General features: G+C 58.9%; 1 protein-coding gene across 2 annotated transcripts; it reads right to left on the bottom strand.

Annotated features, from left to right (window-relative positions):
• Window positions 1–385: 385 nt before the first annotated feature.
• On the bottom strand, window positions 386–8009 carry LOC103616075 (sodium-dependent serotonin transporter). Of its 2 annotated transcripts, XM_017734899.1 has the most exons (13): window positions 7903–8009; window positions 6039–6173; window positions 5729–5948; window positions 5449–5587; window positions 5126–5260; window positions 4044–4147; window positions 3673–3800; window positions 3467–3579; window positions 3116–3247; window positions 2931–3030; window positions 2611–2711; window positions 1098–1265; window positions 386–877 (listed from the first exon to the last, which is right to left on the bottom strand). In XM_017734899.1, exons 1-13 carry the CDS (start codon window positions 7988–7990, stop codon window positions 797–799), a joined length of 1644 nt encoding a protein of 547 aa, XP_017590388.1. In that variant the 5' UTR covers window positions 7991–8009; the 3' UTR covers window positions 386–796. The 2 variants fall into 2 exon arrangements, with proteins under 2 accessions (XP_017590388.1, XP_017590387.1); XM_017734898.1 differs by lacking the exons at window positions 386–877; window positions 1098–1265 and having other exon boundaries at window positions 1666–2711.
• Between the last annotated feature and the right edge of the window lie 3778 nt (window positions 8010–11787).

An 11787-nucleotide genomic window follows, 5' to 3' on the forward strand; every position in this document is an offset into this window, starting at 1 on the left:
CCCCCAAGCCCTGTGTGTGCCCCCAGGCCCCGGCTGTCATGAACGTGGGTTCTTTTAGGTGTTTAATGGGCCCCAAGCACCGAGGAACGGTGATGCTGCACTCGAGCGATGGGACGGGACTGGGAAGCTGATTCACACCAGCTCAGGGATGCCTCACCTCGAGCCAGGATTTGGTTTTAAAATGAGATGTATTAGGGTCTTTCCTTCTTCAGCTGCCAGTTCCCTGGATCCCCCGGGATGGGGCGGCAGAAGGCACCGACCTGCCCGGCTTCGGCAGCATCTGGGACCCACCCCTGGGCTCGGGCAGTTCCTCCGACAGATTTTGGATCTTTGTAGCAGGGCAAGAGAGGTCCGCACGGCGCTCTATGAACACAGCACGGCGAGCTCCGGCTCCTCTCCCTGCCCTCATCTCCGAGCATCGGCATCAGCTTTATTTTCCAAAGACTCACGGCACAGCTACAGACATGCACTGCTCGCACCCGCGGGGCTGCACGGGGCGGGGGGCAATTCCTCCGTCCGCTCCTGGAGCTGCTGGAGTTCTCCTCCAACCCCGGGCGTTTGTCCCCTTGCCTTCCAGAGCCCACCGGCCCCAGCGGTGGGTCCCGTTCTCCCTGCTGCGGGCCGCAGGTTCTGCAGCCAGCAGCGAGAACGGGCTCTGCTCCGCCAGGACGGTGCCGCTTCCACGGGGATGCTCGTGGAGATGCAAGAGCCGGTTCGTGATGAGGAGGGCGATGGTGGCTGCCCCATCGCTGTGCCAAGGAGGGAGCCAGAGCAGTCTCCGTGTCCGCCGGCCGTGCTACAGGATGGGGGCCATGCCCACCCCCTCTGCCTGGGGGGCTCGCGTGGTCTTCTCCGGCCGAATGCAGATGGCGAGGCGCTGAGGGAGAGACAAACACGGGGCGTTTCCTTCCTGCCATGGAGCCACGCTCCTCTGAGCTCTTCCCAGGCAGCTCTCCCGGTGGGATTTAATTGCCACGCGAGCAAAGATGCTGAGGATGCATCAACCACCTGCCCAGTTCCCCAGCCCCAGCCTCGGGCTGACCCCTGCCCATCCCAGCCTACCCAGGAGCCATGGGATTGTCCATCCTGCTCCTGACCTGCTTGAGCGACCCCGGTGTCCAGACAAGCTTGTACACCATGTAGAGGGGGATGCAGATGAAGGACGATGCTCCGATGAGGAATCCCACCGAGATGCTCCACTCAGGGTACTGGTAGTCAAAGAGGGTCAGGGGTGGCTGGTCCAGGAGGGAGCTGATGACTATGAACTGTAACGAGCAGAGCCATCAGGGGCCTCGAGTCCTGTGAGCAGTTTGGGCCCCTCTCACCAAGACAGACACTGAGGAGCATGTCCAGAGAATGGAACAGAGCTGGGGGAGGGTCTGGAGTAGCAAGAGTGGCTGAGGGAGCTGAAGGGGCTCAGCCTGGAGAAAAGGAGGCTCAGGGGGGACCTTGTGGCTCTGCACAACTCCCTGACAGGAGGGGGCAGCCAGAGGAGGTCGGGCTCTGCTCCCAGGGAACAGGGACAGGAAAGAGGAAATGGCCTCAAGTTGTGCCAGGTTAGGTTGGACATCAGGGAAAATTTCCTCACCAAAAGGGCTGTCCAGCCCTGGCACAGCTGCCCAGGGCAGCGGTGGAGTCCCCATCCCTGGAGGGATTTAACAGATGTGTAGATGTGGCCCTTGAGGATATGGGTTAGTGGTGGCCTTGGCAGTGCTGGGTAATGCTTGAACTCTTTGATCCTAGAGGGCTTTTCCAACCTAAATAATTCTCTGATCTCCCCAGCCCTGGCACTGACGGCAGCTCATCCCGCAGGTTATCAGGGCACAGGGATAGAACAAGGTGATCTTTAAGGTCCCTTCCCACCCAAACCATGCTGTGATTCCATGATTTTATGCCCACCATCCAAGTCCTGCTGCTCCCCCTGTTCTCCCAAATCCCAGCCAGTGTGGATATCACAGGGACATCTCCCAGGCTGGGTGAGGGCTGGGGGCCTCTGTCTAACAAGCGCCGTGAGCCGGTGGCCTGCGAGGGCTGCGCAGCCCTGTGCTGAAACAAAACCGTTCGCTTTGATGATAATGCTCCTCTCTTTAATAACCAGGGCAAAGCGCTTAGAGCCATAATTAATCCTCACAAGGCCTCTTCTCCTGCAGATCCAGTGAGATTAGACCCCTCTGCTGACAGCAGCCTTTGAAGTGCCGTGGGAGCTGGCATTTCAAAGGGACGGATCCAGCCCGGCGCACGGGAGATGGACCCGTGGCCGGCCCTGCCAGGGGTGCTGTGTGCTGGGAGGATGAGACAAAGCTGCACTTGCAGCCAGCTTTGCCCAGGAGCTGTGGAAAAAGCTGGAAAATGTATTTCCAGCTCCCTTTCTCGGTGAGGTCCTCGGGCTGTGGGCAGTGTGGCAGTGCCCATGGCTGGAGCAGCAGCACAGGGAGGGCTAGCATGAGGTCCCACAGCCCTGTCCACTCTCCTGGCAGCTTGGTCACCTCGTGTGAGTGAGAGGGGAGTGGCTGTGGCACAGGGAGCTGGGCAGCAGAGGGGAGTGGCTGTCCTGCGGGGTGTCCAGAGGGACAGCGATGACTTGTCCATAATTTGGCCATGGATACTCACTGCCAGCAAGGCTGGGCTGATGGCGACCCAGCACAGCTTCCAGAAGAGCCCCGGGGTAAAGCCCAGCATGGCTTTGACATCGTGGGAGAACCTTTGGATCCCTGCCAGAGGAGAGAGCCCTCACAGCCCCGGGATCCCGCTGGGGACGTGGGCGCAGGGATGTCCACATGGACACTGCGCCCTCCATTCCCATCCCAGCCTGGCCAGGAGCCACGTGCGGGCTTGTGCCCCTCAGTGCCTGGGATTTACTCACCTGTGCAAGGTCACACACCCATGCAGGTGCCCACGGGATGTTTTCCATGCCAGAGGCAGTTTCTTACCATAAAACCAGGAGACAGCGATGGTTTCCAGGAGCACCACTGCCAGGATGGAGCAGCCGGCACCGAACTCCTCCAGCAACTTCACCACGTAGGCTCCCCCCTGGAGCAGCACGAGAAGGGGGAGGCTGCAGACCCCACGGGGGTGAAGGAGTGGGGTGTGGGGGGCCAGTGCCAGTGGAACTCACATAGGTGAGGGTGCTGAGGGAGCCCAGGAGACAGACTGTGATGAGGCCGAGGACAAAGAGCTCCCGTCGCCCTGCCAGGACCTGGGGGTACTCGTCCATCACGGCCGTGATCACGGCCTCCAAGCCCCCAAACTGCAAAGGAAACGTGGGGTGGGGAAATGGGACATGGGGACAGTCCTGCTCTCCAAGAAAACCCGCAGGGCAGAGGGGGGATGTCCCATCCCATCCCATCCCATCCCATCCCATCCCATCCCATCCCCACCTTCCTGAGGCCGTAACTCCCCTTGTCTCCCCACTATCAGCCATATCCTGGTCCCTGCTGGGGACACAGCTGGGCTGTCCTGCTCCTACCGTGCTGTCCAGCCCCAGGGTGATCATCATCAGGAAGAAAATGATGGCGAAGAAGGTGGACCCCACCATGTTGGCAATTGCTTCAGGGTAGGTGATGAAGAGGAGGCTGGGCCCTAGGAGGGAACACTGGCTTGGTTGGCTGTTCCCTGGCACAGCCCCGGGGGTGGGAATTCTCTTGGGGAAGAGGCTGCTGGAGGGAGGAGAACCTTTATCTCTGGCAACATCCTCCACCTCCACGTCCCTCATCTCGGCCATGTAGCCCAGCACGGTGAAGATGACGAAGCCCGAGAGGAAGCTGGTGAGGCAGTTCACGGCACTGGTGACGAGCGCGTCCCTGGAAGGCAGAAAAGAGGGAGAGACGCCCCCCCTCCAGGTCAGCCCTCACCCTGCTCCAGCTGCCCTGGCCTTCCCCCACTCCAGCTCCCTCTCCTGGCCCCTCACACCAAAACCATCAGTGAAATGGGGAAAGATGCTCAGCCTGCAGCCACGGGGCCCAGGAGCTGTTGGGGTGTGGCAGTGGGGCCCAGGAGCTGCCAGAAGGTGCCTCCACTGCAGCTGTGCCCACTGGCACCCTCACCGGTAGCAGTTATTGTGGAAATGGTTGTAACTGGCCAGAGCAAGGAGGACTCCAAATCCAGGGCCCAAGGAGAAGAAAATCTGTGCAGCAGCATCCACCCAAACCTGGAGGGAGAAACGACAGGAGGATGGGCAGGGCAGGGGGTCCTTGGGGCTGGGAGGGGGCTGAGAGGTTCCCCACAGAGTGCCCATGGACACCCCATGGCACGGGGATGGGGCTGTGCTGGCACATGTGTCCAGACCTCCTTTCCTGCCTGCCCTGTCCCCCCAGGAGATGTCCTGGGAGCCAGGGAGCTGCTGTGGGATGGAGTGAGCTCGTTTCCACCCTGGGGTCCGGCAGCAGCAGAACTAAGCAGTGTCACCCGTGCTCGCCCACGCTCGGAGCAGGGATGGATCGAGAGGAGCCCTGAGTATCTGTGCAGCAGCATCCACCCAAACCTGGAGGGAGAAACGACAGGAGGATGGGCAGGGCAGGGGGTCCTTGGGGCTGGGAGGGGGCTGAGAGGTTCCCCACAGAGTGCCCATGGACACCCCATGGCACGGGGATGGGGCTGTGCTGGCACATGTGTCCAGACCTCCTTTCCTGCCTGCCCTGTCCCCCCAGGAGATGTCCTGGGAGCCAGGGAGCTGCTGTGGGATGGAGTGAGCTCGTTTCCACCCTGGGGTCCGGCAGCAGCAGAACTAAGCAGTGTCACCCGTGCTCGCCCACGCTCGGAGCAGGGATGGATCGAGAGGAGCCCCGAGTCTGCAGTGCCCGCTCCTGCCCAGCGGGTTCAGTGCTGGCAGCACGGCCCTCATTACCTTTAATGAGAATTCTCAAGTGCTGCCTGGTAATTACCCACAGGAAGCCCACTGTCAGCCCAGGGGGGAGCACGGCACAAACAAAACCGGCCAGAATGAGATGGGTGATTCAATTATGGATTTACATTTCCAACAGCCTCTCCAGGGCACCTCGTTTCTGTGGGAACAAGGTCCCCATTGCCCTGTGGTGGGGCCAGACCCGTGGGCAGGGTTGGCTGGGTGTCCTGGGGAGGGCTCTGGGTGCTGCCACGCCCTGGGCAGGGGGTCCCACCACGCACTCACCGCGGTGCTCAGGAGTTTGCCCCAGTCTGGGCGCAGGTAGAAGACGACCCCTCTCCAGGCTCCAGGCAGGGTGGCCCCACGGATGAGCAGGATGAGCAGGACGACGTAGGGCAGCGTGGCTGTCACCCACACCACCTGAGGGGAGGCAGTGTCACCCCGTGGCACCACCGAGCACCCAACCCCCGTGTCGGGCTTACTTGGGGTGGGGGCAGGGGCTGGGGGGGAGGTGGCATTCCCTCTTCCACAGTCAGGTGAGTGGCAAGACCCCCAGCAGGTGATGGGTCCCTCCTGCCCTGGCAGGGCAGTGCTGGAGCCCTCCTCACCTTCCCAGAGGTTTTCACCCCTTTCCACAGGCTGAAGTAGACGATGGTGAAGATGAGGAAGAGGCAGAGGAGCAGCTGCCAGCGGATCCCCCCGATGTCGTACAGACCCCCGGATTTCTGGATCTCCAGGACCTTCCTCCTGCAGGGAGGGATCCCCACGGCCGGGAGCAGGCTCAGCCCCGGGCAGGCAGTCCATGAGCTCCTCAGGAGCATTCCCACCTGAGAGCCTGCTCCCAGTGCCCCCTCAGCTCAAACACACCATCCACAGCCGTGCACTTACGTGTAAAACTCCTCGGCGGGGGATCTGGAGAAGTTGGTCCAGGTCACGTTGCTCTTCCCGAAGTAGTTGGTGCAGTCAGGGGTGTTCCAGGGGTTGTCACAGCTCGCCCAGGGCAGGGTGCCCGAGAAGGAGGAGTAGAAGTAGTAGAGAGCCCAGGCGATGATGGTGTTGTAGTAGAAGGAGACGTAGAGGCCGATGATGCAGATGGCAAAGCCGATGCCTGGGAAAAGCAGGATCAGGCTCAGCCCTGGGACACAGCTTTGGGGACTGGCTGGGGGTCACTGTGTCACCTGGGCTGGGGGTCTCTCACCTTTAAAGAGGGGGCAGATGCGCTTCCAGATGGGGATGGCACCTGTCCTGTGGAACTGCCCCAGGGCCAGCTCCATGTAGAAGAGGGGCACCCCCCCGAAAACAGCCATCAGCGTGTAGGGGATGAGGAAGGCTCCTGCAGGGTGGGGAGCACAGCAGGGTGACCGCCAGGCTGCCAGGGGACCATGGCATTGTCACCTCCTTCCCTCCTGCTGCTGCCCCAACAGGTTTGGATGTGTTTGTGAGAAGCTTTGGAAATTATCTGGTCAGAGGAGCTCAGAGATGTGAGACCCTGCTCGGTGTTCCAGCTTCCCAGCACAGCCCCGCTGGCACCCCATCCTTCACTAGGGAGGCACCATTTGGCCAGGATGGAACAAAGAGCCACACAAACCGTCAGGGCGCAGGGGAGGGGACACCCAGCACCCCTCAGGTCCAGAAGAGTTTTGGAGAAAATCCGAGTGAATATGCGCAGCCACCCCAAGACACATCATTAACGCTGTAATCTGCATTATTCATAACATCCTCGGTTTTACTGGGGCTACACTTGTACCCCATGGAGCTTTTGGAAGTGGAGCTGCTCTCCGAGTTCTGCTGGGATTAGTTAATTTAACCCCCCACGGCTCCTCCTTCTGACAGATGTGTGTGTGCTGTGGCATCCCCAGCACCCCAACATTCCCAGTATCCCCAAAATCCCCGAGCACCTCCAGCATCTCTGGTATCCCTAGCATTCCCACTATCCCCAATATCTCTGTCATCTCCAGTACCCCAAATATCCCCAGCACCCTCCTGCAGCCCCCCCATCAGCCTGGCAGGACTGGCCCAACAGGACCAAGTGTTTTCAGTGTTTTTCCTTCCAGGCAGAGCCTGGGCTCTGGGTGAGTCCAGTGCTGCCCATCCCAGTGTTCCCACTCCATGGGGCTGTGCTCCCCCAGAGCTGCTCCCTGAACTCCTCACCCTCCCGTGTGCGTGGGGCAGGTGGGAACCACCCACCCCTACCACGGCCACGCAGAGGGGCTCAGCTCTGCTCCCAATCCCACAGGAGCAACTCACAAATAACTGCGTTCCAACGTGGGCACCTGGGATCCACGGTTTTGCCTTGAGTATGGAACTAATTATCTCTTTCTAATTTTCCCAAGCAGTAGAGGATGTTCCCCGAAAGCTGACTTTGGCAATTAAATCCGCTGCGCTCTCCCAAACAGCACAAAATTCTCATCCCTCCTTTTTCATTTCCATGTGAGGGGGGCTTCCATCCTGCTCCATTCCCAGCAATTTATTTAGTTGTCATTTACTGAAGGTTTTTCCCTTCATGGTGTTTCTGTGTCTTCGCTTCCCATTGATCCCTCAAAGCCGGGGCTGCTCGTGGGGTCCAGCACTGCCAGCCAGGATCCACAGCAGGAGGGTGGGAGGCTCATGAGGGTGATTTTAAACCACAAACCATCCCAAAAGGCAGCTTCCCAGAGACCCGAGATCACGGAGTGTGTGAACCTCCCAGCCCAAATTTACGGACCTTAATCCTTTTTTGCAGTTTGGACCATGCTAATTTTCCCTTTGTGATCCTAGAGCTGCTAACGCACCCCTAACCCCACTGGGAAAGGAGGGAAAGACCAGGAAAGCAGGGAAAGACCCCAGGGAAGGAGGGTGGAGGGAGTGGAGGAGGATTTTGAATGAAGAAAGACACAAATAGAAAAGAGACAGATGTCAGGAGAAGTTGGGTCGGTCTCTAAACCACCCTGTCTGAAGTGGAGCAGCTGGAAACAAAGAAGGAAAAGAAAGAGTGAATTTTCCGAGGTGAAAGAGATGGAAAATGAGGAAAAAGGCACCTTTTCTCCAAAAGAAGACTTAAATTAACCCGGTGGTGTCCTTACCCCCTCCGTTCTGGTAGCAGATGTAAGGGAACCGCCAGACGTTGCCCAGATCGACGGCGAATCCGATGACGGAGAGGAGGAAATCCATCTTTTTGCTCCACTTGTCCCTGGCCATCCTTCCACCCTGGCAAATCCTGCAGGATTCAGGCTGAGTAACTTGGGGCCGGGAAGGATTTTTCTGTTGCTGATGACAGATCCGAGGAGGGGAGGGTCAGGCTGACTGCGCTTCCCCACCTCCCGCTGGAAACCCACGGCACGGAGAGCAGCCGGCAGGGAAACCAGAGCCATGCTCTGATCAAAGGCAGCAGGGGAGAGCAGCCCCTGAGCGTGGGGACCAGCCTGACCCTGCAGGGACCGGCGTCATCCCACGAGGACCAGCCTGACCCTGCAGGCACTGGCATCACCTCACGGGGACCGAGCTCACCCCGTGGGGACCAGCCTCACCTTGTGTGGATGAACATCACTCCGTGGGTCCCACCCAGGGGAGGGGATTCCAACTCAGTTTTGGGGCTGAGGTGGTAAAATGGGACCTATTTCTCTCTCCGTGGTGTGTTTTGCTAAGGAGGTGATGCTCGTGCTTGCAGGGGAAACTGGGGAATCATGGAGTGGTTTGGGTTGGAAGGGACCTTTAAAGGTCATCTCATCCATCTGGGCTCGACGGGTCTCTCTGGGGTGTGAGTTGCTGGGAATAAGCCACATGAAAGGGAAATAACTTTCGCCGCTGAGCTGTGACCAGGAGGGGATGGCAGTGTCCCCAAAGCCACCACTCTGCCCTGTGAGAGTTTAACAGCAAAATTCATTGTTGTGAAACGTGCCTGTGCAGGGCTTGCACAGACCCGGGGTCACCGGCTTCTCCCGGGACTCTGGGGACCTCCAGCCCCGGCTTTCACAGCCTTTCCCATCTGTAATTAAAAGAAACTACAGGAGAGATGGAGCCGGAGCTGCGACTGCAGGGCCTTGGTGAGCGGGTTGCTGTGACGACGTGACGCAGCTGCCCGGCACGGGAAGCCTCTGGACACTGTTAATCCCTCAGGAACACACACGGAGACCCGTTAGAAACCTCCAGTTAAAAGCACTTTTTAGATTTTTTTTGTTGTGTCTGGCCCTGGCTGCTTGGGCTGTCATAGAATGGAGTCACAGGCTCGTGGAATCGTTTAGGTTGGAAAAACCTAAAAGTGGGTCCAGTCCTGTCAGTCCCTGCACAGGGTGGGCTGAGCTCCACGGGCTTCTCCCTCTCTGCTATGGAACCTGAAATTATTGTTGCTTTAACACGAAATTATTGTTCTTTGAACACCTCTCCTGTGAAATACAGCAGTTTTCCGCTGGTGGGGTTACGAGGAGAGATGAGGATTTCCCCTGAGCGAAGGGGTTGGGTGGGAGGGGCTCAGGGTGGTCCCTGTGCTGGGGGAGAGTGAGCGGAGATGGGGGGGTCCCGGCAGAGCCCCTCCATCAGTCCCCGCTCCTGAGCCCGGTGTGGCTCCCCCCGAGCCCAGCCCCAGCTCACAGGTGAGGGACAGTTAATCTGCTGTGGTTTATCCGGGATTTGTGTCACTCCTGGCACTTTCCAGCGCCGTGGATTCCCGTCCTTCAGCGCGGGAGTGGAGATGAAAGCCCAGGCTCTGGGGCCGCCCTTGCCCCGGGATTTGGGATGAAGGTGAGCGTGCCGGGGGCAGCGGGGTTTAACCCCCTGACCAAGGACCATCGCGAGGCATAAATAACAGAACTGAGGCAGCTGGTGCCATAGCAACTGTGAAAAATAGTAGATAATAGATACCAGCCCTTTCTCTGCTGCTGCCCCTTCTTTTCTCCGAGGGGTTTGCGTGGAATGGCTCGGTGGGACCTCCCTGTGCCCACGTCCTGCCCCTGCTCAGGAGGGCTCGGCAGATGGGCTCAGGCACTGCCAGGGGTCTCAGGGGTCTGTGGGGTCTGTGGGAAGCAGGGACAGCCCCCAGCATCCCTCGAGCACCGGACAGAGACGCCTTTCCCAGCGTGAAGTAGCGGCTGTGCAAACTCCGGCATCTGTTTAAAACTAAGCTCCTTTCTCTCCTGAAGAGCCTCTTGTTCCCCAGGGTGGGGCAGAGCTGGGCCTGCCGGACCGTCCACGGCAGGGCTTTGCAGCGGAGGGATGCGCACGCTGCTGCCCGGGAGCTCCCTGTGCTCAGGCACGGACCGGGCTCCGGTTCGCAGGTGGGTGCCCCGCTCCACCTGCTCGGTTCAGTGCCTCCATCCCCGACCGATCCCCCCGGGAGCTCGCTGGGGAACGAGCCGTGAATGCTCCCGGTGCTCCCGTCCCGCTGCCCCCTCTCCCTGCGCCGCTGCCCCTCCGCTCATGCGGCTGCGGCTCCTCCGGCAGAGGGTCGGGGCCGCGCTGTCAAATCGATGAGGGGAGAGCTTTGAAATCTCCGCTTGTTTTTAGAAGCTGCAAGGTGGAAAGAGCTGCTGGAGATGGGGAGGGCAGGGGGAGAGGTGTCTTGGGGAGGTCGTGGAATGGTTTGGGTTGGAAGGGACCTTAAAACTCATCGCGTTCCACCCCCTGCCAAGGAAAGGGACACCTTCCGCTAGCCCAGGTTGCTCCAAGCCCTGTCCAACCTGGCCTTGGGCACTTCCAGGGATGGAGAAGCCCAGCTCCTCTGGGCACCCTGTGCCAGGGCCTCAGCACCCTCACAGGGAAGAATTCCTTGCCAATATCCTGTTTTTACACCTGTGACATCGCGGTCAGGGACGGTCTGTGCGCTGCTTCATCCGTTTATTTCTGCTTTTTCCTGTTATTCTATTTCTTCAAAGCACCAATCACTTCAGATTGAAACCGCAGAGTTTAAATCCAGCCCAAATCAGATTTAAATTTGAATATCCAGCGACTTGGAAGTTGTTTCCAAACACCACGATGACTTGATTAGCAGAATGCTTTTATCCCACCTTCTCATCCGTGCAGGGAAATGCAGGGGAGTGAATTGTGGTCTTAAAACAACTATCCTGTTTAAGCCGCAGAGGCAGCAGTGGGAAGTTTAATTTAATTAGCGTGATACTCAGAGATGTAACTTAATCACATTAAGTATAGATCAACGTGCTCTCATTTAAGATCTCCAGGCTCCAGAAAACAGGGGCCAGTCGTCTCCCACCTGTCTTTAATCCAGGGAGAAGCAGAATTTTCCAATGAAGGGGAACCAGCTTGGGGAGAGCTTGTCCCTGTGCTTCTTTCAGACGATTTTCCCCCAAAGGTTCTGGGACCCGTGTGGTCCGGCAATCACATTCCCCCAAGGTGCAGCTCAGTTACGTTCGTGCTGCCACCACCTCTGCTAACAGGTATTTAACAAGCAAATAAACAGCGAGAAGCAGAGTACACGGAAATAAGTTTTCCTCTACAACCGATATGGCCCAGGCCTCCTCCTGGTCCCTGGAAGGTACAAAAGGGACCGAATTCGGACTAATTCCGAGCCCAGAGCTCCCTCCTGTTCTCCTGCCAGCCTGGGTAGTGGAGGGAACCATGATTACGGTCCCTGCTGTCCTTAGGGTCACCGAGCAGGAGCCTGGCAGGAAAAGCTCCGAGGCAGAGAGGATGCAGCCCAGCTCTGGGGTCACTCTGGGGGGCTGGCGGTGTCCCTGCTGCCCATGCCGGGATTGAGTCCCGACGGCAGCGGGGCCAGGCGGGGCCGTGCCGGTGGCGGCCGTGCAGCACGGCCGGGCAACGCTGCCCTCGCAGTAACGCGGTTTGTAGTTATTGGAAACTGGACTGCGGAGGAGCCAGGATGCTGTTTCTATGGAAATGTCCTGGAACAGTAAACGAGGGAAGAGGAAAACAGAAGAGATGTTAATGGAGCTGCAGGCAGGGCGCTCTCCGAGGGGCTGCGGTGTTGTGATTTTGAGAGGAGGCAATGGGGGTCTCCG

The sequence above is a fragment of the Corvus brachyrhynchos genome, unplaced genomic scaffold (genome assembly GCF_000691975.1).
Source record: "Corvus brachyrhynchos isolate BGI_N302 unplaced genomic scaffold, ASM69197v1 scaffold114, whole genome shotgun sequence".
NCBI lineage: Eukaryota > Metazoa > Chordata > Aves > Passeriformes > Corvidae > Corvus > Corvus brachyrhynchos.